The sequence below is a fragment of the Rhinoderma darwinii genome, chromosome 5 (assembly GCF_050947455.1).
Source record: "Rhinoderma darwinii isolate aRhiDar2 chromosome 5, aRhiDar2.hap1, whole genome shotgun sequence".
NCBI lineage: Eukaryota > Metazoa > Chordata > Amphibia > Anura > Rhinodermatidae > Rhinoderma > Rhinoderma darwinii.
Window position 1 is genome coordinate 223,964,192 of NC_134691.1, and position 27,874 is coordinate 223,992,065.

The following is a 27,874-nucleotide window of genomic DNA, read 5'->3' on the forward strand; positions in this document are numbered from 1 at the left end:
AAGTGATGTATGAGACAAAATTTTCCCGGTTCCTTTTTTGGTACAATCCCCAGAGGGTAAATTCTGAGGCTATCTAATGGCGGCTCTGTGAAAGGGCCCACCATACGACCCAAGCTAACCTCCTTGTCGATTTTTTCTTGGGCAATTTCTGGTTGAGATAAGATGGATTTTAAGTTAGAAGCAAACGTAGCAGCTGTTTGTTAAACATGCGGTATATGAAAACCCTGTGAGAAACCTTTAATGAGCATTTCTCTTTCCTGTTTCCTGGGGTACCTGTCTAACCATGGGAGCATCCTTTGGACGCTCACCGGTGTCCTCTGGCTTACCTGCAGCAGCTGGTCTCGTGGGGTTCTTACCTCTCTTGAAACATCGCAAAGCCGAATGGGATCCACCACATATGGAGCATTCATGTTTGAATTTATATGAAGCGAAAAATCGACAATGCCCTTCATTGAAGAGCCAACACGCACCGGGTCTGCGACCAGCAGTTGCGGACTGAGGGGGCGCGGTGGTGGAGGTAAGAAAGGAATTCTGCGGCCTTTTGTTCATCATTAATTGTATCCATACATCCGTGGCCTTAAAAGACCATCCTATGTCCGGCCGTATAGCCAAACGGGATCTCTGTCCTGCCCATTTTTTCCAACACATGTTTTAACATACCAGATAACTCATCACCATTATTAGCATTCTTATTCCATGCTTGTACGCATGATAACTCACCGCTCTGCTGAACCACTGGCTGAACATCTGGATTCTGCGTTGTGGGCGGCGGAGAAACAACCGTTGCTGACTCCACCGGTGAACTCTTCTTATGTCGTTTTCGGTCAACCGATCTGCTTCTCTGCCCACGTTGTCTGCTCACACGTGACCTCCTACTACGTCTATCCATGGACTCCTCCATGGAAGCCGAGGACGCGCGATATGTCGACCGACTCCTTCGCGAGCCTCGGGAGTGATGTCTAAATCCCCTACTACAAGAGCGCTGTCTATGCCTACTCCTTCTATCCCTACTAGTAGTGCGCCTGTGGGCGCTATACCTCCTCCTTTTTTGCCTCCCCGATCCTTCAGAACCGGACTCAGAGCATGTGTCCGTTCCACGGCCCCTTGTCCCACACCTATGGGATCTGCCGGTGGTAACACATCTACTGGCTTGTTCGCTAGCCCTATTCTGCGGTGTACCCGGAATGCACTCAAAGAAATCATCCTCACTCTCATCTGCCATCTGACTAGGCCCTGCTGTACTTGGGGGAAATCCACCCTCTCCCTTTTCCCCTCTCACTTCCGCCATGTCCTTAACCACATTGGCGGGTTTTCTGCCAAACCACCTAGCAAGCCTGCCAGGTGGTCTTGGAGCGGCCTGCTTCTGTACTGCCTCCTGCGCCCCGCCGCTGCTATTATCCGCCGTGTTGTCTACACGTGGGGGTGTGCGTTGCCTCGCTATTTCTGCCTGTCTGCTGGACTGCCCTGGGGAGGGGAGGCCTGGCGGCTAGCCAGTGCTCGGCCATCGCGAACCGGCAGTGTTTCTCCTACACTATGCTGCTCGTTCACCGCGACATGCTGCTATGCCGGTTGATGAGAAGGCGCCCTCCCCCGTTTCCTAGGTCTAGTGGGGAAAGGACTCAGCCGAGTAGGCGGACGGCACCTCCTTGCGGGCCGCACGCCGCTGGCTAACGGCTCAGACACCGTGCCATCCAACTGTTCTGACCCACCTCTTAGGAGTGGGGTAAGCCAAGCTGATCCTTTCCTCTCTAACTTGTCTTTCAATAGTGCTAGCAGCGCTTGATCTGCCATAATTACAGTGCCGACTCCTCTGTGTAGCTCCACGCACTATAGAGGTTCCTGATCTCTGCAGGGAAAGCGGGAAAGAGGCTAACTGCAGGAAGTGACCTCTATTTTATAAACTTAAACCCTCCCCTCCCATGTGATCTTCTTGACCACTCATATTAGCAAAAAACTCAGTGTGCCTTATGGGAGACTTAAAGGAGACCTGACATACAGTCAGTGGCTCCCACGCTTAAACAGCCTGCGATCCCTAAGCAAGAAAACCGTGCTGACCACTGAGTCGCAAGACGTTAAGAACCCTTAATTACTTTTATAACACTTTAAGAACCTTAAAGTTAACATTAACAGAATTTTTTTTTACACAGTAATATGTGTTTATTAAAGCATACAGAAAATAATTAAGACAATTCTAAAAATATGGTATATAATAAGATATTCTAAGCACTGGTCAGGAAATAGTTAATATTTGACAATAGTCCTATTTTAACGCCTACACTGCACCTCAAAAACGAAGACATTGGGGATATCAGATAGATTTTCTGAAACTTTCTGAATACATAAATATATATATTTTTTTAAATTGCTATGACCCAAAAGTACAGTTTAAGGCTGGACTCACACATTGATTATTTTTTTAACAGATGTTGATGCAGTTTTTTTTAAACCAAAGTCATAAGTGGCTACAGGAGGAAGGGGAATTAAAAGTTTTTCCTTTTATATGATCCATTTGCTTCTGAAACCACTTCTGGTTTTGGGTAAAAATCTGCAACAAAATGTGCAACAGACACGTGATGTGTGAATCCAGCCAAAGGGGTATTCCACAGGATAAGGGATAAGGCTCTGATTGCTTGGACCACCACAATGACTAAAACGGGGGGGGGGGGGGGGCGGTCCAAGCCCACCGTTCCCTGTCTCTGCACCACTCGCAGTTAGGAGAAGCTTGAATGGAGCTGCAGACGAGAATGTGCCCTGTCACTCCATTAAATTTCTATTGGACTGACGTAAAAAGCCAATCACTGTGCTCAGCTGTCTCCGTCAAACCGATAGACTTTGAATGGAGCAGCCCTATCTATGCTCCTCCACTGCTCAGTTCAAACTTCTCAATGAGGCTCAGAACCCCCGTTCTAGTAATTAATGGGGTCCCAGTGGTGGGGCCTCCAGTGATCAGATACTTATGAGCTATCCTGTGGATAGGTGATACAGTAAATGTCATTTCTGGGAATACCCCTTAAGGGCCTAGGCCACACAGACTTTTTGCAGCGCAACTGTTTAATATTAAATTTCGAGTGATAGCTGCAGTCCCTAGAGTGTCCTTTTGGTCTCTGTCAGGCTGGTACACGTCAGTATACCTTTTTTTTTTTTGGATGGAATAGCGTAGTATACTACGCTATTGCATCCTTATGGATCTCACAAAAAAACATACTGCGCGGTACACTTTTTTTCTAACCTGGGATCTTTTGGGTGACTGATGCTACTGCTTAAATATACATTAAACATATAAGTCAGGAAGCTCCAGTGATGTAACTGTCCATATATGAACAATTATGTCACACAGCCGCTCTGTTGGGGACTCCGGCCCTCTGAAAGCTCCATAAATGGACAGTAATGTCAGGCACTTCCCCAGGGCCAGAGTCCCCAGGCGACGTATCCCTCCATGGCTGGACTTCCCATCTAGCAGTTCTGGCAAATGCCAGATGGGCTGGTGCACAGTGGACTGGTTGGCTGACGCCCATTATATCTGCAGAGCCCAATAAACCCTATTGTAAGTCAATGTCCTAGGTTTGAGTGGCACGTGAGCGGCATGTGTTCTATGTTATTTATGTGTACAATGTAAGTAGTGGCGTTATTTATGTGTAAAGTATATATTGTGGAATTATTCATGTGTATAGTATATATTATAGCAGCACAGGATCCACTTAATATCAATCACATCTAACATCTAACGCAGGACCTGCTCTCAGCTGAGCCGTCTGTTCAGTTGAACTGTCGGATTCAGCTAAGAGAGAACGATAAAGCTTCTACAATATGTGTACAGGATAAATAGAAACTGTATCGCAAAAAGTTAACAATTTTTTTTAATAAAAGTCAATTAGAAGTGCTTAAAACACAAAACACATTGATTTAATAAAACAAAATTCCATACAAAGGTGTACATAGTCTTTAAATTCATCTAAACTATGATTATAGTGCAGGAATGTGCACAATAATCGTTTTTCGAAATAACTTATATTACCGTTTCTGCTTCTAACAGCAGCACAGGTTGCATACAGACCGTACTGTTGGCGGTTCATAACTCTGCAGTTAGAGACAGATCATCCTGCTTGTCTCCATGGCTTCCATATGCAGAACGGTTGCCAACTCTATAGGATTCTATAGCACTGGTGGCGGTACTGCATACGGGAGCCATGCCAAAAATGTATTTAATTAATAAATGATGCAGACGTTATATATCCTGGTGATGTATAATGTATTACATTTATTGCACACATATTTTCTTAATATTTTCTAATATTCTATTTATTACTAGAAATGTATATATGACTGGGGAGAGTTTGTATTGTCACCATCTCCAGTACATCCCATTCCTGCTGTCTTCCTTTTGTGCTGCTCAAACATTGTATAACACATAATCAGTCAACGTTCCTGTATGTGAGTTGTAGCCGCTATTTACCTTCAGTCCATCACATGCTGCGCAGTTCTGTGGGTTTTATTGATTTATGAAATATCAGAATAGCACAAATGGAAGGCAGCATTTCAAAGACCATCAGAAACAATGTACAATGTTTTTGTATATCTGGAGAGTGGGCTTGCAACCGCACAAACATATTCAATGGACAGTAGGTGGGCCTCTCTTCTTTAAAATTACAGGGATTATTTTATGTCCCAGTCCGGCCCTGAATCCCACTATATGGAATACAGTGGGATACATTGCAGCCTTCCATCGGAGGTATACGTTGGGAGTCCTCCTGACGTATACCTGCAACGGAAGTCCAAACGCGATGTTAAGAGGTCCTTCGTTAGCTCACTAATACCATTCCATGTTCCCTGTTGCAGCCTAGGCAGGTGTTGTTAGGGAGCTCTGTTCCTGACATCCTGAATTGTAATATGAAGCATTATACAATTATCAACTTCATAATTGACATAAGGACTTGTCAACACATTTTTTAAGAAATAAAGGTTTTGGGTGGAGAATCTCATCAATGTAAATCTCAAAATAAACGTCTGGAAGGTAAAGGGCAGATAATTATTAATATGCTTACTTGTGGCGTATGTCATTAATGTGTGTATTCTAAAATCTGCCACCCTAATACAGAGACAAGTCTAAGTACACAGGGAATTCATGGAGTCCCTGGTGCCAGTGTGTCCTATTGGCTCCCAGGTGTTGGGACCCAGATTGTGATCTGAAACCTATGTGTCCACATCATGGCTGGAATTAGGATTATCTTCCAATGTCAAGCATGGTTTTAACGAGTCCCCTTAGTCAAACGTGTTTCTTAGAAATCTTATTTAGTTTTTATTAAAACAGATAGACATCTTTGTAGTAAATATACTATATGTATATAAAATGATGAAGGTGACTAGATACATAGATTCCAATGTACAGTGAAGGAAATAAGTATTTGATCCCTTGCTGATTTTGTAAGTTTGCCCACTGTCAAAGTCATGAACAGTCTACAATTTTTAGGCTAGGTTAATTTTACCAGTGAGAGATAGATTATATATATAAAAAAAAAAGAAAATCACATTGTTAAAATTATATATATTTATTTGCATTGTGCACAGAGAAATAAGTATTTCATCCCCTACCAACCATTAAGAGTTCAGCCTCCTCCAGACCAGTTACATGCTCCAAATCAATTTGGTGCCTGCATTAAAGACAGCTGTCTTAAATGGTCACCTGTATAAAAGACTCCTGTCCACAGACTCAATTAATCAGTCTGACTCTAACCTCTACAACATGGGCAAGACCAAAGAGCTTTCTAAGGATGTCAGGGACAAGATCATAGACCTGCACAAGGCTGAAATGAGCTACAAAACCATAAGTAAGATGCTGGGTGAGAAGGAGACAACTGTTGGTGCAATAGTAAGAAAATGGAAGACATACAAAATGACTGTCAATCGACATCGATCTGGGGCTCCATGCAAAATCTCACCTCGTGGGGTATCCTTGATCCTGAGGAAGGTGAGAGCTCAGCCGAAAACTACACGGGGGAAACTTGTTAATGATCTCAAGGCAGCTGGGACCACAGTCACCAAGAAAACCATTGGTAACACATTACGCCGTAATGGATTAAAATCCTGCAGTGCCCGCAAGGTCCCCCTGCTCAAGAAGGCACATGTAGAGGCCCATCTGAAGTTTGCAAATGAACATCTGGATGATTCTGAGAGTGATTGGGAGAAGGTGCTGTGGTCAGATGAGACTAAAATTGAGCTCTTTGGCATTAACTCAACTCGCCGTGTTTGGAGGAAGAGAAATGCTGCCTATGACCCAAAGAACACCGTCCCCACTGTCAAGCATGGAGGTGGAAACATTATGTTTTGGGGGTGTTTCTCTGCTAAGGGCACAGGACTAGTTCTCCGCATCAATGGGAGAATGGATGGAGCCATGTACCGTCAAATCCTGAGTGACAACCTCCTTCCCTCCACCAGGACATTAAAAATGGCTCGTGGCTGGGTCTTCCAGCACGACAATGACCCGAAACATACAGCCAAGGCAACAAAGGAGTGGCTCAAAAAGAAGCACATTAAGGTCATGGAGTGGCCTCCAGACTCCAGTCTCCAGACCTTAATCCCATCGAAAACTTATGGAGGGAGCTGAAGATCCGAGTTGCCAAGCGACAGCCTCGAAATCTTAATGATTTACAGATGATCTGCAAAGAGGAGTGGGCCAAAATTCCATCTAACATGTGTGCAAACCTCATCATCAACTACAAAAAACGTCTGACTGCTGTGCTTGCCAACAAGGGTTTTGCCACCAAGTATTAAGTCTTGTTTGCCAAAGGGATCAAATACTTATTTCTCTGTGCACAATGCAAATAAATATATATCTCTCACTGGTAAAATTAACCTAGCCTAAAAATTCTAGACTGTTCATGTCTTTGACAGTAGGCAAACTTACAAAATCAGCAAGGGATCAAATAATTATTTCCTTCACTGTATCTACCCTAAGGCCTTATTCATGCGACAGGGTCCGAGTGTCGGTCGATAAAAACTGCCGTTTGGGGACATTTTTCCCGGCCGTTTTGCATCCATTTTTTTCCCTGTCCGTTTTAAAATCGGATGAATTTCATTCATACATTTTTTTGCCACACACTGCCCTCTGTAGATACTGCCACAGCCCCCTGTAGGTAGTGCCACACAGCCCCCCTGTAGGTAATGCCACACAGCCCCCCATAGGTAATACCAGGTAATGCCACACAGCACCCTATAGGTAGTTCTACACAGCACCCTCCCCCCATAGATGGCACCCCGCCCCCCTACCTGTCTGTAGATAGCGCCACCGTTATATAGGCAGGGAAGTCAGGGACTTCTCCAGGAGCGGAGACACCGAACACCGGGTCGGGGATTCCGCTTCAGAAGGGCCTGACGTCACTTTGTCTATATATGGACACAGTGAAGTCAGGAACTTCTCCTGAAGCGGAGATACCGGCCACAGGGTCGGGGATTCTGCTTCAGAAGTGCCTAACCTCACTGTGTCCATATATGGACACTGTGAAGTCAGGGACTTCTCCTGGAGCGGAAATACCGACCACAAGCAGCGCCAAAAAAAAGTTCATCCTTAAGCACCCCATTGAATTCAATGGGGAAGACCTGCAACACAAGAGCAGCGATTCCGCAGCATTAATTGACATGCTGCGGCTGAAGAAACCGCACTGCAGGTCAATATATGTTCCTTTTTTGTTTCGGCTGATTTTTTTCGGCTGTGTGGGAATGAGATTTGTTGAAAGCTCACCCACACTGCTGCTACTGTAATTCGATGCAGATTTTCCGCAATTAAAGAGGCTCTGTCACCAGATTTTTATTTTTTTTAAACGATCATTTTTGGCCACGTTATGTGCAATTTTATATTTATGCAAATGAGCCTGTCTAATGGACAACTGGGCGTGTTTTCTCTTATTTCCAACTGGGCGTGTATTGTGTTTGTAACATCTGGGTGTGTTTACTTGTTTTACTAGCTGGGCGTTGTGAATAGAAGTGTTTGTCAGCATCATATGTCAGCATCATACACTTCTATTCACAACGCCCAGATGTTACAAACACAATACACGCCCAGTTGGAAATAAAAGAAAACACACTCCCAGTTGTCCATTAGACAGGCTCATTTGCATAAATATAAAATTGCTCATAACTTGGCCAAAAATGATCGTTTTAAAAAAAACAAAAAACGTTACTATTATCTACATTGCAGCGCCGATCACATGCAATAGGAGATAGGGATTTGATAATCTGGTGACAGAGACTCTTTAAATTATTGCGAAAAATCCGCAGTGTCCATGCCTAGTGTGTTCCTACCCTGAGGCCTCATGTCCATTTCAGTTTCTTTCTTCAGGGTGCTATCCGTTTTTTTAACGGATAGCACAATGACACATTCATTTCAATGGGGCCATGCACACTTCCGTTGTTTTAAAGGAACTGTGTGGCCGTTCCGTCAAAAATAGGACAAGTCCTACTCTTGTCCGTTTTTAAGTGAATAGTCTCGGCCTCTTCATTGATTTGGTTTGTGAAACAATAGACTGCACACGGAAGCCATCCGTGTGCGATTCGTGTTTCACGGATCCATCATTAACGGCCATACGACGGCCAACGGAAGTGTGCATGAGGCCTAACAGTATATTCACATGGGCGGTAACGTTAAGTCAAAGAGCCCTTTTTTTGTTGCAGTAAGAGCTTGTCCACACGTGACGGAATTGCTGCAGAAAATTTCTCAAGCAATTCCATTAAAAATAACAGACATTCCGCTGCGGAAAGAATGCACCATTTTATGCGTTTTTTTACTGCAGAAAATGGTGTGGATTTTGCTGCATTTTTCTCAATGCTGGGAGATGATGACCTAAATTGAAGAAATATATAAAGGAAGGCCTTAGGGTATGTTCACACACTATGCAAAAAATGTCTGAAAATACGGAGCTGTGTAAATAAACTAGCGTTTTTTGCTGCGTTTTTGGAGCTGTTTTGCTATAGAGTCAATGAAAAACGGCTCCAACTGGGCCGCGTAAAAAATGCCCCATTGGAACAGAATGCCGTATTTCCCATTGAAATCAATAGGCAGATGTTTGGAGGCGTTCTGCTTCTGAAAAACGGATGAAAATAAGCTGTGTGAACATACTCTGATAGTTCTGCTCTCCTGGATCCAATTCTGGCTTTGGCTAAAAAAAACGCATGCAAAATCTGCAGCAAATCTGCACTGTGGGAACCCAACCTTATAGGGTATGTTCTTACTGGCCTGATATGCTGCGGAATTTCCAACCAGATTTTCCGTGCAGAAATTCTGAAACTTGTATAGTAGCCGCAAAGTGGATGAGATTTTATCAAATTCCGCACAGAATACTTGTAACCTGTGGTGCGGATTATAAATCTGCAGCGTGTAAATTTATGTTGCGGTGAGGCTGCAAGTTTTTGGGTCGAAAATTCACAAAAGAGCCCCATTTGCAGTGCAAATTGCGACTTCAGCCTGTTTGCACCGCCCTTGCCACTTTTGTGGATATGGGGAGTAGCTTTACTACAGGTGCAGGGCCACAGAAGCATGACAAATTTTTTATAATTTATGCCAGAAACTGTCGGTAAGTACAGTGGAAATCACTGGTATAGATTTAGCTCCGTGGGGCATAGCAAGGTAGAGGCACGTACCGGGCCTCGTACCTTGCCCCCCATTCCCTGATTGGGCCACCCTTGCAACCCCCTTATCAAACAATTACATTTTTTAAAAGTCTTTTTAATTAATAATAAATACTCATCAAAATACTCACCTCACTACTCCTCTTCTCCCCTGGGGGTCCACTCAGCATGACGCTGCTCATACAGCATACTAATGCCAACAGCAGTAGGCAGTTGTGTGCAACGCAGCACTGACAAGATTGAGTGCTGCGTCACATGTTTCACAGGTAAGGCCCTGACAAATTTCAGCATCAGGACCTTGTAAGAGCCCCGCTGGAATACGGAGGGGAGAAGAGGAGCGGGAGGGGAGTATATTTCTTTTTTATTTCATGACCTACGGGAAGAATGGATGGCACACAGACGGCTGAAAGATGAGACACATTTATCAAGAGGTGTTCGCCTCTTAATAAACGTGTTGCGTCTTACACCAAGTTTCTTTCTTTTAAGACAGGCTTATGAATGAATTTCCTCCTAAATGTTCATTCACTTTATGTTTCAATTAGTCACAGTTTTCAAGAACTCTTCTTGCTGTCAGTAAAAGGAAACCTTATTTTATACCACCAAAAGATGAAAACCCTAGGGCTAGTCCACACATGGCGTAAATATTGCGGACTTTCCGCAATGTATTTAGTCGCGGAAAATCCGCAGCATAATACAGTAGCAGAGGACTTGATGAGATTTCAAGAGAAAAAAAGTATAGCAAACTGTGGCAATTCGGGGTAAAACCGAGTACGGTATTGCTGTGATTTTTTTATGCATTTTTTACTATGTGGCCAAAAACTGCTCATGTAAATGCACCCTAAATGCACAGCATAAACTTAGACCAGGCAGTCTGAAGATGCGCCAAATTTATCAGAGTGACGCTCACTGTATGATAACTTTAGCATCTTCTTAGGCTTTAGGGCATTTTGGCACATTTTTAAGCCATGCCCCTTTCCCACTAAGCCATGCCCAAGTTTCTAGACACACTTAAAAAGTGTCGAGCGAGGTGCAGACATTTAATTTGTCTAATATAAAATGCGCCAAAATACACCACCGTTTTGCACATTTTTCTACACATTCTGTATGCAGGTACTGTAGTAAATATGCTCTAGTGTGTGACATTGATGCCCAAAGTATATTATAAAGCTGCAAAACGTTTTATGATACAAGTCATGGTAACTTGTTAAATAAAGTTTGTGGCGGAAACCTGCGAATTCAAACCTGGCCACATTAATTTTTATTACTGCAATACACCCTACACAACACTGCAATGCAGTAAGCACAACATAGCGATATTTGGCTGTGTGACTTGTGTCGGGTCCAAAGTCACCGCGTAGACCTAGTCTTATTTCTAAATGCCTAGAAAACTCTTTTAAGAACCGGATCTCACACACACAGTTTTGATGCATTTTTTGTGTAATTTCTTGGCTGGGTTTTTGTAGCCCAAAACAGGAGTGGATACAAAAGAATAAAGGGAGATACATCAGTATTTTCTTTAGAACTTTCATTCCTTTTGGATCCACTTCTGGCCGTGACTAAAAAAAACTGAGCCAAAAACTGCATCAAAACTGTATGTGTGATTCTATCTAGTCTATAGTGAATTTTTGAACGGGCTACATACAAAGCATTTTGGTTTATAGCATTCTTGTAGCGTTTTTTTGTTTCAGTAGCATTTTTGTAGTATTCTCTGGCTATGGCGTTTTTTTCTGCTATTTTTTTCATAGACTTCTCTGTAGGAGAAAAAAACGAATGTACAAAATGACACGAAGTACAAAACGCCATCAAAAATGCATGTAAGAAAAGGCAGCAAAAAATGCTGCCGTTTTTACATGTCTTTTTATGCAGTTCAAAATGGTAGACAAAAACCCTGTGTGAAGGAGGCTATAGGAAAGAAGTGCGCCAACTATACAGTCTTATTAAACCACAATTTAAGGCTGTACATTGTTTTTGAGAAACTTAATAAGCAAAGGAAAGAAGTCAAGAAAACATCACAGTACGCCATAATTTTACAGGTCGCTCTGTGTGTCCTTCGTCTGACGTCGGTTTCGGAAATGACGCTCTATATTCATTGTAACTTCTCTCTGCAAATTGCGATCATTCATTTGTCCACGTGATCTGACCCAGCTGTGCTGCAAAACACACGCAGAAGTAAATCTCTTCAGTGGACTCACCACCAGCAACCTACTGATCAAATCTTTTGCTTCTGCAATAGAAAAGAAAACATGTCATTAACTTCTAGATGGCAATATATAGTTATAAAAGCAAAATAATAGTATGAAATCAAAGCTTCTTAGTCTACTGTATTTTAGCTGTAAATTGGTTCCTAGCCTTTCCTTGGATATGAACCAGTGGCGAAACCACCGCTATAGCAGCTGCCACTGGGCCCGTGGCATAAGGGGCACGCGCTGCCCGGTGCATAAATGTTGTTTTAAAGAACATTTATGTGCCAGGCTGGTGGCACATGCCCCCTCAGTGTCGTTGCTAGGACCAAGTTTCCGGGGCCCAAGCCCCAGATTTATGGCCCGATGCCCCTGGCGAATGGCACACTCAGGACGCAGATATAATTGAATAATGTGGCGGAGCAGGGAGCTATCAGCTCCTTGCTCTGCCATTCACTAAGCTACAGACCATGTTAGGCCTGCAAGACGCTGGAGAGGATCCCTGCGCAGGCTGGCAATGACGTCACTGGATCGCGCCGGCCGCAAGGGCCCCGTCTTGGGGTCTCTGGGGGGATGTGACACTATCTAGAAAGGAGGGTGTGTGTCACTATCTACAAGGGTGTATGCGCGTGTGTGTGTGTGTGTGTGTGTGTGTGTGTGTGTGTGTGTGTGTGTGTGTGTGTCACTATCTACAAGGGGGATATGTGGCATTATCTACAGGGGGGTGAGTGGCACTATCTACAATGGGGGTATTGAACTATCTACAGGGGAAGGGTGTGGCACTATTTACAAGGGGGGTGTTTCTGGCACTATCAACAAGAAGGTGTGTATGGCACTATCAACAAGGGGTATGTGGCACAATCTACAAGGGGGACTGTGTGTGGCAATATCTACAGGGGGACTGTGTGTGGCACTATCTACAGGGGGATCGTGTGTGGCACTATCTACAGGGGGAGTGTGTGTGGCACTATCTACAGTGGGACTGTGTGTGGCACTATATACAGTGGGACTGTGTGTGACACTATCTACAGTGGGACTGTGTGTGGCACTATCTGCAGGAGGCTGTGTATGCCACTATCTGCAGGAGGCCATGTGTGGACCACTATCTACAAGGGGGCTGTGTGTGCCACTATGTACAGGGGTTGTGGGTGACACTATCTACAGGGGAACTGTTTGTGGCACCATACAGGGGGGTGTGACACTATATACAGAGGGCACTGAGTGGGGCACTTTCTACATGGGGAGGTGTAGATTACCTACTCCCCAAGGGCCCCCCAATTTTATGAGACCCCATTAATATAGATCTACCATAGCTCTATAGTAATGGGATCTCATAAAATAGGGAGAGGAGGGGCCTGGGGGGGAATGCATGCAGGGTCAGCTGTATTATAATAGAGGCCCCTCCCCTTTACACTTTAAAAGTTAGCAATAAATGATGGAAACAAGTTCCTGTCCTGATGCTCTGAGTTTCAGGTATGTTTTTTTAATTATGTCTTATGACTATGAATTAGCATAATTAAGTGATTAAAAAAAGGCTAAAATATCAGTATTAAACTGTTTGTTACAATTTCAGTAACGCTGTAACTAAAGGTTAATAAGAGTACACTTGGCGGCCCAGCTGTATTTTTACATTGCACAAATAACTGATAAATGTTCATTGTCGGAAGGGTGGGGGTTTTGGGGAGGGGGGTGTTGGTTGTGGGGATGAGGGTCCCAGTCAAAAGTATGCTATGGGCCCAGCCTTTCCTAGTTATGCCCCTAATACGACCCTAACCCATGTGAGCATTTCTATACTATATTATTCGAAAAGCTTGTTGTGAATCGTAGCAAATTATTTTTTGCAGAATCGTTTAACAATGCAACAGTTATTATAAATGCATGCCCCCATATTTCCATACAGCGATACTATTGTCAAATGTTTTATTATAATATATTTTTACCTTCTGAGATATTATCCCAGTAAGGAGAGAGGAATTCATATTCTCCACGTTGTATGGTCTCAAATAATTCCTCATGATTGCGTTCTGGACTTCGGAAAGGTGGAAACCCACAGAGGAGTATATACAAGATAACTCCAGTTGCCCACATATCAACTTCTAAGCCGTAGCCTGTAAGAGAATTTTTAAATAACAATATGGATAATTAAAAAGTTAAAGCGGTACAGGACCGCGCTATTTTGATCCTTCTGGACCAGACACCATTTTTGCAATGTTTTTTTCCATAGACATTGCAGGTTTCTTTTTTTTTTATTAGTTTTATACACATCCTTTTGCTATTTTAGAATTTTTAGGCTTAAAGTTTGAAAATAGCTAAAAAGTACAAAAACTTATTTTTTTTTGTTACAATTTTTTTCTGTTAATAACATAGTTTTACCCTAAAATAGAACTTTTATTTGTCATAGTCAGTCTACCATAAATTTTTTATATATTACATGTCTATTTTAGGGTAATTGGCTCAGGGCTAGCGTTACAACAATGATTGGCGGGGGGAACAATTTTTTGGGGGTGGGTATTTTATGTGTATTTATTATTAATTTTTTTTGCACTTTACTTTACTTTTATTTTTTTATTACTATTGTCTGTCCCTCAAAGGTCAGAAAAGAACTTTCAGCAATCTTGTTTCATGGTTTTTATAAGAACAGGTAGAGTCAGGTACGTTTCCTCTTCCTCCTGAAAACACCTACTTCATGAAAACCATATTGAAACAGGGCATACAGGTAGAGGCACAGCGGGTCGGAGTGGGCTACAATGTGTCCATGGCGTCATTACTCATGGAGTGCCTTACAGTACTGGACAACTGATTTTGGGCACTTTACAGTTAAAGAGGTTGTCTGGTTTCAGCAATTTAATGTTATTTTTTGTATAATTAAAAGTTTAACGTTTTTGAATATACTTTCTGTATTCATTCCTCATGGTTTTCAAGATCTCTGTTTGTTGTTATTTTGTAGGAACATTCATTGTTTACTTCCAGTGGATAAAATTCTGTCCATGATCATGTGATGGACACACAGGTGCACGGCTCGTTAGTTACAGTATGTGTATCAGAGCTGTGTCTTCTAACGCTCCCAGCACCTGTGTGCCCATTACATGACCAAGGTCATTCATCACAAGTCAAACCGGATGAAAATTAAAAAAAAAAAAAATTACATTATCTCTAGTAACAACAATGACTAGCATGATCTACCCAGTCTCAATTCAGGCCTGTTAGTAATGATAAATACAAGACAATATTACAAGCTGAAAATACCCTTTTCTGAGAGGATTTCAGGGGCTACATATGTCGGAGTTCCACACACAGTGAATATAGGCTCTGAGACGAACACAGCAAGTCCAAAATCAGCTAACTTTAGAGTAGAAGATCCATCAGGATTATTTTGTACCTAAAAATAAAAAAAGCATTTTGAAATGATCCACAAAAACTGTAGACAATAAGAGAAAGGAATTTGTGGAATTACAAGTATCCAATATGCTTAATTTTTTAATAATAATAATAATTATTATTATTATTAGTGCTTGATATTATGGATCGTTGTCCTAGTCTTGTTCAGCATGGTCATGGGGATATTAACTGGATCCAAATCACCATTCTCACAGAACGGCCACTAGTGAAGCCAGTTAGGACTTGGATATTGATGTGAATGATTACTTCAATCCTAACAATGTCCCTATGACAAGGACAAGGCAAAAAGTGATGGTATACAGTTGCGTACATTGGGGGTTTACAATCAGTGCGATTATCGGGAGATTATTCCGGTAAGTATGGACATGTTTGTAAACTTCTATTTATGCTTTTCTGAACATGTGAGCAAAAAATAATGGACAGAAAAAAATATACAGACCAATTGGAAAACCAGACATGAAACGTAAAGATTAGATGTCTATAGCTCAGATACTGAGATGGACACATTAGCAGGAATTATGGTGAACTGTGAAGTGGTGATAAATACAATCACAATATTTGCACAAGCCCCTCCAGCTTCAATAGTAAACTATTTTTTACTATAGACACTGGTCAAAAGTCCCCTATTTTTACAGACTGATTATATGGTGGCCCTGACCATGGCCTACACCTCATTTTATTCATCATATTTAAATGTGTCCACATTTTTTTTCTATCACCATAAGCACTTACCAGTAAATTTTCGGGTTTCAGGTCCCTATGAACAATATTTTTACTGTGGATGTACACAAGAGCCTCGCACAAGTCAGTCAACATAAGTGCCGCATCATGTTCAGTAAATTTAATACTTTCAGTTATTGCATCAAACAAGTCCCCTCCTTTTATGTACTCCATTATCAAGTAAATCTCGTTTTCAGTCTCAAAATCGTCCAGAAGTTTCACAATATTAGGGTGGGAGAGCAATTTTATTATCCTTACTTCGTTTTCAATAATGTCTTCCTTTCCTACAAGCTTGGCTTTATCAATAATCTTCATAGCAAATTCTTGATTCGTTTTCCGGACTCTACACTCCTTCACAACTGCAAAGTTTCCATCTCCAATACTTCTGCCAATATCATAATATTTGTCTATATCCATCCTGTCCTTGATAGAATATTGGCTAATTTGGGAAATTCCCTCTTCCTCATCCATACTCAAATGTCCGTCTAAAACCTCTTGCGCTGTGGTGTCAATGATTGTCATATTTTCCTTGTTACGATTGAATTCATTGTCCATGACGGTTTCGTCTCTGTTTATTAGTACATTCTCCTTTGTGTCTTCCATGAAATCTTCTATTAGCCGTCTACTGGGTTTTATTGGTGAGCAGTCATGATGCTTACCATTGCACTTCTTTTTCTCTTTGTGACATCTGTTCTTACAAAACTCCTTTGCTTCCATGTCATTGGTTTGTCTTCGAATTCTATAAGGTGTCCAGTTTGAATTCTGGTTCAATTCAATGTCACTTTCTCCTTTTTCTTCTACTCCACTATAATCCATATTCAATTCCCTATTTCTACTGCGGCAAACTATACACTTGGGTTTTGCTTTTTCTGGTTTATACTCACTTATTGGTTGTTTTCTACACCTTTCATTTAAAGTAGTATCTTCTGGCATATCATTATCAAAGTCAGTGTAAAGTCTTTTTGGAAAGTTATATGTTTTACAGTGCTCACTATGCATGACATAATCCAAACTTGTGCTCAATAATTTTTTTGGTTTACTATGGCATATTTCAAGTTTTTTCATTGCTCTCGGTAAGTGTTCTTGATCATTCTTAAATTTGTCTTGTTTTTTTGTAGTTCTGGATTCTTCTGCCCTACACTTTCCATGAGTTTTGCTATCAGTTTTGTTAGCTACTGTTGAAGATATAATGTTCTCTAATTTGTGGGTCGTGTCTGTGTCTTCATATCCACTATCAATATTCAACCTATTATCACGGATCTTGTATCTCAGTTTTTCATAATGATCCTTGTTTTGTTTAAAATTCATATCAGGATAAAGTTCATTAAAAACAATTTCAATGCTCTTCAGTGTGAGCTGTTCCCTACCCAGTGCAATAAAAGCATCATCCCCACGGAAGAAGTCAGACACACTACGAATTTCCTTGCCTTTGAGGTTATAAAGTTTCCTTACACGGTCATTTTTCCACCTTGGAAGTCCAAGTCCTTCTGATATATCAGCAATAAGTTGTTCAAAGGTCTGGACAGACCTCCGGTTGAGTAGTAATGTGATCTTTTTCAGAGGATGACTTCCTGGTTTAACCACTGTCACAATTCTTGGTTTTACTGGGCTATTTTCTGAATGTATTGTATGAAAACCATTTTGAGAATGAAAATAGGGTGAGGTATAGCTGTTTATGCCTTGGAATGGTTTTCCAAATGTTCTAGGACCTATAGGTGGACAAGTCACCTGGTGTCTCCTGTCTGTAGACCTTACATGTATGTGGTTATATAGATGACCATAAAGTGTTTGTTGCCCTGAAAAATAAAACAGATTATCAACAATAGATCAGAATGATAGCAGAAAATGTATTGCGTAATAATCTATCATATTGTGTCCTGTTATATGCAAGCAATAGTCATTTGTTTAGGACACTCTGAACTAAGAAAAATACAGAACTATCTGGCAAGCTTGTAAGAAACATTTTTCGTTGGTTTTTTTTTTGTTGCACATTTTCTTATAATATTGACTGCAATGATGATATTTTACATTACACATAAGCATTAGTAAATAATCAAAATCCCCTTGTTCTCGAACAAATTAGTGCAATAAATAATATTTGCACTTCTTGAGCTAATATGATGATATACTAGTGACCATTTGGTTCTTTGCGATTTATCACAGATTATTCAGAAGTTCACATTGAGCTGATCTCTTAAAAGGAAACAACAATCTATGTATTTGAAGTAATAACCCTTTCAGGACTGAGCCTATTTTGGCCTTCAGGACGCAGCCCCATTTTATGAATCTCACATGTATCACTTTATGTGGTAATAACTTTGAAATGCTTTTACTTATTCAATTGATTCTGAGATTGTTTTTTCGTGACAAATTATGAAATTCCCCTAAAAGTAACCATATTTAGGAAACTACACCCCTTAAGGATTCTTTTAGGGGTGTAGTGAGCATTTTGACCCATCGTGTTTCAGCAAATTTATTCAAATTAGGCCTTAAAAATTTAAACTTTATTTTTTCTGATAATATGTACATTGTGCAAATTTTTCATTTTCACGAGGACTGCCTGTTAATCGCCTTAAATACCGCTGTCAATCATGACTGCAGCATTCAAATCGTTGGAATCAGGGGAGCCCCCTCTGACGTGCCGTCGGGCCGCCCGCAGTATAAGATACAAGCGATCCAAAGATCGCTCTAATCCCAAATATATATAATTACATGGATAATATGTGAATAGATCAAATTGGACATCTGAAATACAGAGGACAGTAGGCATGTGATCGAGATGACTCCAGAGTCATACAACATAGAGTGATACAACAGATCCCGCACTGTGTTGTGGTTTCCGTTTTATACTTAAGCTGCAACTCAGAGGTGAACAGTCTAAGCCTAAATCTAAATAAATTACAATTTTAATTAAACTTTTATATATATCTTCGCTTTTTCTAAGCAACAGACTGCAAACTAACACTTTTATCGTGACATTCTAAAAAACTAGCAGCTCATAATGTGTTCCTAAGGAACACCTGACAACATTTCGTCATGATATTTTACAGTTAGGGTATGTGCACACACAAACTCAAAAACGTCTGAAATGACAGAGCTGTTTTTAAGGGAAAACCGCTCCTGATTTTCAGACTTTTTTTTTAAGCCACTCGCATTTTTCGCGACGTTTCTTACGCCCATTTTTGGAGCTGTTTTTCTAGTGTATGTGGCAAAACGTCTCCAAAAATGGCTGAAGAAGTGACATGCACTTTTTTTTCGCAGCCATTTTTTTAAGTTTTTTCAAAACGGCCGCGAAAAAAAATAGCCCGTCGAAACAGAACGCCATTTTTCCCATTGAAATCAATGGGCAGATGTTTGGAGGCATTCTGCTTCCGATTTTTCAGCCATTTTTCGGGACGTTTACGGCCCGAAAAACGGCTGAAAACACTCCGTGTAAACATACCCTAAGTGGAAAGTTTTCCTCTACACATCTTCACATATTTGAATGATGTTTTCAAGTCTAACCATCACTGAACTTCAATTCAAAACTAATAAATGGAACTTGAAGTCTGCCGAACATTGTGCACTGCTAATTTTGAGTGAGGAGGATGTACAAAGCTAAAATTTGATAAATGCAACCCATTCCTACTGATCCTAATGAAAGACTTTTAAATACTGTTGTTAGCTCGCACAGTGGAAGATATAATCTACATGAGGTAATATAAGATCGGTAATGATACTGGCACATTAATGTAAATAATTAAGAATGCAAGCATGGTGCTAGAGAGTGGTAAGAACTACACTCAAAGAGAAAATGATCTGTTCTGTAACTAAACTCTCCTTATTACATTTACTCAGTAGGATGGAAACAAGTCTTATCACTAGCGTTCCCTTTCAACAAGTAAATTTTACATAGGGAAAGTGTACACTATTACACAAGACGGTAAGACTATTACACAAATATTTTACACATGGTGCACAAAAGTGGTATTAAACATGCAACATTCTGCAACTGATCACTATTAAATCTTATCTTTACCAAGGCAAACTGATATTTTTCTTTAGGATGACTTACTATTAAAAGCTATGGACACCTTTGAAAACTATTTTTAAAAAAATAAAAATGAAACAGTATATCAGTAAGGTTGGTGCAACTTTGTAAGTACATTTTATTAAAAATTATTTTAACTTTTTCAGATACAGCTGCTTTGTATCTGTCACGCCTGTGGGGAATGTGGACCCACTGGGCTACTCCGCCGTAGTGAAATAGCAGCTGGCCAAACAAGAGTCAAGATAGTCTTTGGGAGAAGAGTGCCTGGATATAAGACCTGGCAGATACTTGATTTTGCAGATGCTTGACTTGGCAGACACTTGACTTGACTGACATTGACACAGAAATAGAGTAGATGTCTGGGCCCACGGGCTGGCACGTGCACCGGGCACAGATGATGAACTCAACTCCAACACTATATTTCGCACTGGAACTTAAACACAATTGCTGGTTAAGGGATACAGGAAACAGGATACGGGAAAAAAGGATACAGCTAAGGAACCATTTGCAGAACAAACATGAGAAGACAAAACAACGCTCAGGCAAGGAGGAAAAGGGCAGAGATTTTTTATAAGGGTGCGTTTGGGATTGGGGGGACACTTTTACTGGTGCGCGCATTGGCCCTTTAAGGATGGGAAAGAGCGCACACAACCTAGAGGAAGCAGAGGAGTGCTGTTGCCGCGTGTGCCCGTGTCTCTGGGGTGGAGTTACCTGCAGCTGCCGGTGAGCAGGAGATAACAGAACCCCCCCCCCCCTTATGCCCCCTCTTCTTAGGTCCAGAGCGTAGGAGGAACTTCTTAATGAGAGTTGCAGCATTTACGTGCACTTCATGCTACCAAGACCTCTCCTCAGGACCAAACCTTTTCCACTCTACCAGATAGAAAGTCTTCCCTCCTGTCCTCTTGTAGTCCAGGATCTCCTTTACCTCAAAGATGTCAGAAGAACTGCTGGGAACAATTGCAGAACCAGAAGACTTGCTGTAATGGTTCATCACCACAGGCTTTAGGAGGGACACATGGAACGAATTGGGAATTTTTTAGGGTAGGAGGCAGGCGAAGCTTATAAGACACAGGGTTAATTTGTTGTAAAACCTGGGAGCAAATTTGCGGGAGAGGATCTTTAGACTAACTTTTTTAGAAGACAGCCAGACCTCGACTCCGGAGGAAAACTTTTCTTATCGGCATATCTTTTCATGCGATCAACTGCCTGAAGAATCGTGGACTTGGTTTGCTGCCAGATGTGAAGAAAACTCCCGAAGGAAAAATTGGCTGCAGCCACTTGAGACATAGCTGGCAAAGGAAGAGAAACTCATGGATGCTTACTTTATACAATAAATAATGGGAAAGAATCAGTAGACTAACTAGTATGGTTATTGTATGAGAATTCGGCCCAAGGCAGGAGCTGTACCCATTTGTCATGTTGAACTGAAACAAAATGCCGAAGATAATTTTCTGGTGTTTGGTTGATCCTTTCCACTTGACCGTTAGACTGTGGGTGATAAGCAGAACAAAAAATTCCAGCTTCACATCTAAAAGTCTATATCAGGGGTCTCAAGCACGCGGAACGGAGGCCGCATTCGCGGCCCCTGGGGCTGTCATCTGCGGCCCGCGGGACACAGAGCCACTAGTATCGGCACTGTTCTGAGACTCTGGAATTCCACTGACATCGCTGTTCACATATGAACTGCGATGTCTGGGGCTTCCCCAGAGCCGGAGTCCCGTGCAGAGCGCTAGCATAGACTCTGCTCCGAGACTCTGTGGAATTCCCTGACATTTCTGTCCATATATGGACAGTGTGTCAGGGTCTTCCCCAGAGCGGAGTCCAGGGCAGAGCGCTAGTATCGGCTCTGCTCCTGGACTCTGTCGAATTCCCTGACATCGCTGTCCATATATGGACAGTGTGTCCAGGTCTTCCCCAGAGAGGAGTCCCGGGCAGAGCGCTAGTATCGGCTCTGCTCCTGGACTCTGTGGAATTCCCTGACATCGGTGTCCATGTTTGGACACACGATGTCTGGGGCTTTCACAGAGCCGGAGTCCCGGGCAGAGCGCTAGTATAGGCTCTGCTCTGGGACTCTGGGGAAGCCTCTGACATCGCTGTCAATACATCGACAACGATGTCAGGGGCTTCCCCAGAGCAGGAGTCCCAGTGATGTCAGGAGCACAGCTGGAGTCCCAGGAAGTGCCTACTAGCACTCTGCCTGGGACTCCAGCTCTGGGGTTGCCCCTGACATCTCTGTCCATATATGGACAGTGATGTCAGGAGCAGAGCTGGAATCCCAGGCAGAGTGCTAGAAGCGACTCTGCTCCGGGACTCCAGTTCTGGGCAAGCCCCTGACATCACTGTGGCAGCATCTGCTGAGGGCACTGTGGCAGCATCTGCGGAGGGCACTGTGGCAGGATCTACGGAGGGCACTGTGGCAGCATCCGCGGAGGGCACTGTGACAGCATCCACAGAGGGCACTGGGGCAGCATCCACAGAGGGCACTGTGGCAGCATCTACAGAGGGCACTGTGGCAGCATGTACAAAGGACACTGTGGCATTATCTAGGGGTGTCTTGCATTATCTACAGAGGGCACTGTGGCATTATCTAGGGGTGTGTTGCATTATCTACAGAGGGCACTGTAGCATTATCTACAGAGGACACTGTGGCATTATCTAGGGGTGTGTTGCATTATCTACAGAGGGCACTGTGGCATTATCTACAGAGGACACTGTGGCATTATCTAGGGGTGTGTTGCATTATCTACAGAGGGCACTGTAGCATTATCTACAGAGGACACTGTGGCATTATCTAGGGGTGTGTTGCATTATCTACAGAGGGCACTGTGGCATTATCTACAGAGGACACTTTGGCATTATCTAGGGGTGTGTTGCATTATCTACAGAGGGCACTGTGGCATTATCTACAGAGGACTCTGTGGCAGCATCTACAGAGGGCACTGTGGCAGCATCTACAGAGGGCACTGTGGCAGCATCTACAGAGGGCACTGTGGCAGCATCTACAGAGGGCACTGCGGCAGCATTGACAGAGCACTCGGCGGCAGCATCTACAGAGGACTCTGCGGCAGCATCTACAGAGGACTCTGTGTCAGCATCTACAGAGGACTCTGCGACAGCATCTACAGAGGACTCTGCGGCAGCATCTACAGAGGGCACTGTGGCAGCACCTACAGAGGGCACTGTGGCAGCATCCACAGAGGGCACTTCAGCAGCATCCACAGAGGGCACTGCGGCAGAATCCACAGAGGGCACTGTGGCACTATCTAAAAAGGGGCTGCCCAATCTTGACAGTCTGAAAACGCTGCCAACTGAGCCGCCGGACTGCATTTAGCGACACTTAAACGGCAAAACTGGATTGTATAAATAAGCACGTGGAGAAATATCTCAAATTTTAAACCTAGCGGTATTATTATAGTAATGTAGTGTTGTTATTATTATTATAGTAATATAGTGTTATAGTAGTTCAAATAACTAATTGATTAACAATAATTTTTTATTGTATCAAATTTGAAAGTAACGCGGCCCGACCACTTCACATTTTTTCTATATGCGGCCCACTTACCTGGCCGAGTTTGAGACCCCTGGTCTACATAGAGCTCTCCAAAACATGGACATGAACTGTACACCTCAGGCAGACACAATGTGGAGGGGTAGACCGTGCAGATGAAAGATGTACTGAATGAATAAACTTGACAGACGAGGAGCTGTGGGAAGGCCAGTTAAAGGAATAAAATGTGCCATCTTGGAAAAACAGTCCACCACAACCCAGACAGTAGTAAATCCAGTAGATAAAGAAAGATCAGTTCAAAGTCCATGGTGATGTGCTGCCAGGGAGCATCAGGCACCTGCAGAGCTTGCAGCAGACCAGCAGGTTTGGATTGAGAAGATTTGCTTAAGGCACATTTAGCACAGTAGGAAACATAGTCCAAGACATCTTTAGGTAGCGAGGGCCACCAATAATATTGAGCAATAAAGTCCTGAGTCTTACGGACACCAGACTGCACAGCCAGTTTGAAATTATGACCCCAGCGGCTAATCTTTTTCCTATCTGCTGGACGGACAAAAATCTTTCCAGGAGTGATGTCCCTGATCTGTAGAGGGTTTAGAGCAACAATCCTAGAACCATAAATAATCTGTTGAGGACTTTCTTCAGAGTAGTCAGGCTCTAATGACAGGGACAGAGCATCGGTCTTTAATATTTTTGTCCGCAGGGCGGAAATGAAGAAGGAATAAAAATCTGGCAAAGAATAGCGACCATCGGGCTTGACGGGGATTCCGTCACTGTGCAGACTGCAAAAATGTAATATTTTGGTGATCTGTGAAGATGATGATGGGATGAGCAGCCCCCTCCAGCAGATGTCTCCACTCTTCCAAGACCAACTTGACAGCGAGTAATTCTCGGTCCCCAATAGAGTAGTTGCCCTCAGCAGGAGAGAAGTGTTTGGAGAAAAATCCACATCATACGGTCTTACCCTTGGAATTTTTTTGAAACAGGAGTGCTCCAGCACCAATAAAAGAGGCATCAACCTCCAAGGAAAACGGTCAAGTAACGTCAGGATGATAAAGAACATAAGCGGAAGTGAAGGCACTCTTGAGGCTGGAGAATGCAGACTCTACCTGGGTCCAGTCCTTAGAGTTCACTCCTTTCTTGGTAAGAGCTGAGATGGGAGCCATATGGGATAAGAAATTTGGGATGAACTGAAGACAGAAATGAGCGAATCCAAGAAATCTCTGTATAGCTCGGAGACCTAGGTGACGCGGCTACTCCAAGACAGACTTTACTTTTTCCGGATCCATTTGAAGACCACGTCAGAGATGATATAGCCCAGGAAGGGGAAGGATTTTTTTTCAAATACGCACTTCTCGAGTTTAGCGTATAAGTTGTTCCCCCTTAACCGCAACAAGACTTGGCATACATGCATCCGATGCATCGTTAGACCAGGTGAGTAGATCAAGATATCGTCCAGATAAACCATCACACGGACATACAGAATATCATGGAAGATGTCATTCACAAATTCTTGAAACACTGCTGGAGCATTATATAGTCCAAAGGTCATCATGAGATACTCATAGTGACCGTCTCGGGTGTTAAATCTGGTTTTCCATTCGTCACTCTTTTTTTTTTTTTTTTGATAAACAAATTTTTATTGATCCAGTATACATCTAATTACATACAGCAATGAAATATTGCAAACAAAGCATTGGGATAAGGATCAAATTTTTTACAGAAAAACAAAAGAGAAACATACAAACAAAACTCCCGATCTAGATACGGAAAATTGACCACATATTCGACTAAGGTAATCATAAGAGTATGTCGGAGTAAGTAGAGTCAGTCCATTGATCCCATAAGGAAGTACGAGCTTAGGACCCTTGAATAGAGGCTAAATTGCGTTCCATAACACAATTATTGTTAACATATAAAATCACTTCACTCATACTAGGCGCTTTTGTAGATTTCCAGTATTTTGCAATCAATATTTTTGCAGACAGCAATGCATGAAAAAGTACATTCGTCACTCTTGCGGATACGGATCAGTTTATAGGCCCTGTGTCGATCCTAGGGGACGCCAGCATTCACTTCTGCTCCCCTCTGCAGTGTCTCGTAGGGTGCGCAGGCGCTCGTGCCCAGCCTTAAAGGGCCAGCATGCACACATGTAAAATATTGTTAATTAGCCCTAATCACTATGGACTATAAAAAGGGCTCTGACCTTTCACTCCTTGCCTGAGTGTTGTTTGTATTCCTATGTTAGTCTTGCAAATGGTCCCTTAGTCATATCCCGTTCCCAGTGTTCCCGTGCCATGCTACCAGTATCCTGTGCTGTATTTGTTGCAGTGCCCTCTCTAGTGTTAGAGTCGTGTTGTACCCTCTGCTACGCCTGCTGTCATACACCATGTCTGTTGTCATCTGCCATGCCTGGTACCTCCTGCCTTGTTTTGCATCACCTGCCGTCAAAGTACCATCTGTGCCTAAGCCATGCCTGTCCGGACTATTACAGGTACCCTTGTGCTTGTACTTTGAATAGACTTGGTACACTGTAGTTTGGCCAGCTGCTACTGCACTACGGCGGTGCGGCCTAGTGGGTCCACATACCCACCGATCGTGACAGTATGCTCAGGCCATGGAGTCTGCTGGCCAATCCAAGCCCTTGACGACATCACAAGTCATGCAGGCGGATATGCGAGACCTTCGGTCACAACAGGATCAACTCCTCCTGGCGGTGAACGCTATTGCACATCGGCTGGATACGCTAGCTGCAACCTTCATGGCACCTGCTCCTATTGCTCTTGCTGTTCCCCCTACTACACCTCCTGGCAGTACTGATTCTCGATTCTCTCTGCCACTACCTCCTCGCTACGATGGAGACGCAAGGACCTGAAGGGGATTTCTGAACCAATGTCAGATCCACTTCAGTCTACATGCCAGAGCATTTCCTTCTGATGACGCTAGGATCATATTCATAGTCCCTCTTCTTACTGGCAAGGCCCTGGCATGGGTGAACCCCATCTGGGAACGTCAGGGACCAGAGACCCGTGACCCACAGTGTTTCCTATGGACATTCCGCACAGTATTTCAGGAACTTGAGCGAGTCTCTTCTGCAGCTGCATCCCTGCTGACCTTGCGCCAGGGAGACACCTCCATGGGCGAGTATGCCATTCAGTTCCATACCCTGGAGGCAGAGCTGACCTTGAACAACGAGGCCTAGGTGGCTACATTCTGGCAGGGTCTATCCTCCGATATTAAAGACGAGCTTGCTGTTCGTGATCTGCCTTCTCCCCTGGATGACCTCATTCTTCTAGCCACCTGGATGGACATGAGGATCCAGGAACGGCCTCAAAGGGTTTGCGGGGTCAGAAATTTTCCTAGGCTGGCTCCTACATTCCAGCAACCCCAGCTGCCCTCATCAGCTGTGCCACCAGAGAAGCCTATGCAAGTAGACCGCATCAAGTTGTCTGTCCAGAAGAAACAACGCAGACACACTTTGGGACCCTGTCTGTATTGTGCGTCTGTGTCCCCAAAAGCCAAAATACTCCAGTGCCTAGGATTAGTTGGAAGAGCGAATCCTAGGTGGAAAAGGACTAAATAGTAAACTCTCTTACAAATTGTCCATTCCCGTGACCATAGTGTCCAGTGAGAAGATGCACCGGGTCTCTGCCTACATGGACTCCGTGGCAAACTTTATCCAAACGGGACCTAGTGGATCAGCTCCAGTAGCCGACGGTTCCCTTGGAGACACCCCTGGCTGTTGCCTCGGTGAATGGACTTCCTTTGCCCTATCCTATTGTGTCTGAGACCTTGCCACTGAGGCTCCAAGTTGGAGCTCTTCACACTGAGAAAATTATATTCCTCATCTTGCCCAAAGCAGTCAATCCTGTGTTGCTGGGTCTGCCTTAGCTCCGGCTTCATGCCCCAGTCCTGGACTGGAATTCCGGAAAAGTTCTCCAATGGGGCTCCAAATGTCCCCACCACTGCCTGTTACAGATCCATCCAGTCCTGCCTCCTATGTCTCAGTCATTAACGGGATTACCCACTAATTATGCACAGTTTGCAGATGACTTCAGCAAGGAGGAGGCTGAGAAGCTTCACCCACATCGGGCGTACGACAGTCCGATTGAACTTGTTGCTAATGTTTCAGTTCCCCATGAACGGGTATACACCATCTCCTTGCCAGAGACTTAGTCCATGTCTGCCTATATCAAAGAGAATCTGGAGAAGGGTTTCATACGAAAATCATAAAGAAAAAAGACGGATCTCTTTGACCCTACATTGACTACCGTGGTCTCAACCAGATCACGATCAAAAATAAATACCCTTTGCCATTGATCTCTGATTTATTTGATCATAGACGAGGAGCCAGGATTTCCTCTAAACTAGACTTGTGTGGGGCCTACAACTAGATCCGAATCCACCAAGGTGATGATT

General features: G+C 43.1%; 1 protein-coding gene across 1 annotated transcript in view; it reads right to left on the reverse strand.

Annotated features, from left to right (window-relative positions):
* Window positions 1–8,130: 8,130 nt before the first annotated feature.
* The window catches only part of DCLK3 (doublecortin like kinase 3), a 71,625-nt gene continuing 51,881 nt past the window's right edge, over window positions 8,131–27,874 (reverse strand). The window contains exons 2-5 of the mRNA XM_075828536.1: window positions 15,930–17,713; window positions 15,045–15,177; window positions 13,739–13,906; window positions 8,131–11,842 (exon numbers count right to left, since the gene is read on the reverse strand). Of these exons, the coding sequence (XP_075684651.1) occupies window positions 11,646–11,842; window positions 13,739–13,906; window positions 15,045–15,177; window positions 15,930–17,713 (2,282 nt within the window). The 3' untranslated portion in view covers window positions 8,131–11,645. The remainder of the gene's footprint in view (window positions 11,843–13,738; window positions 13,907–15,044; window positions 15,178–15,929; window positions 17,714–27,874) is intronic.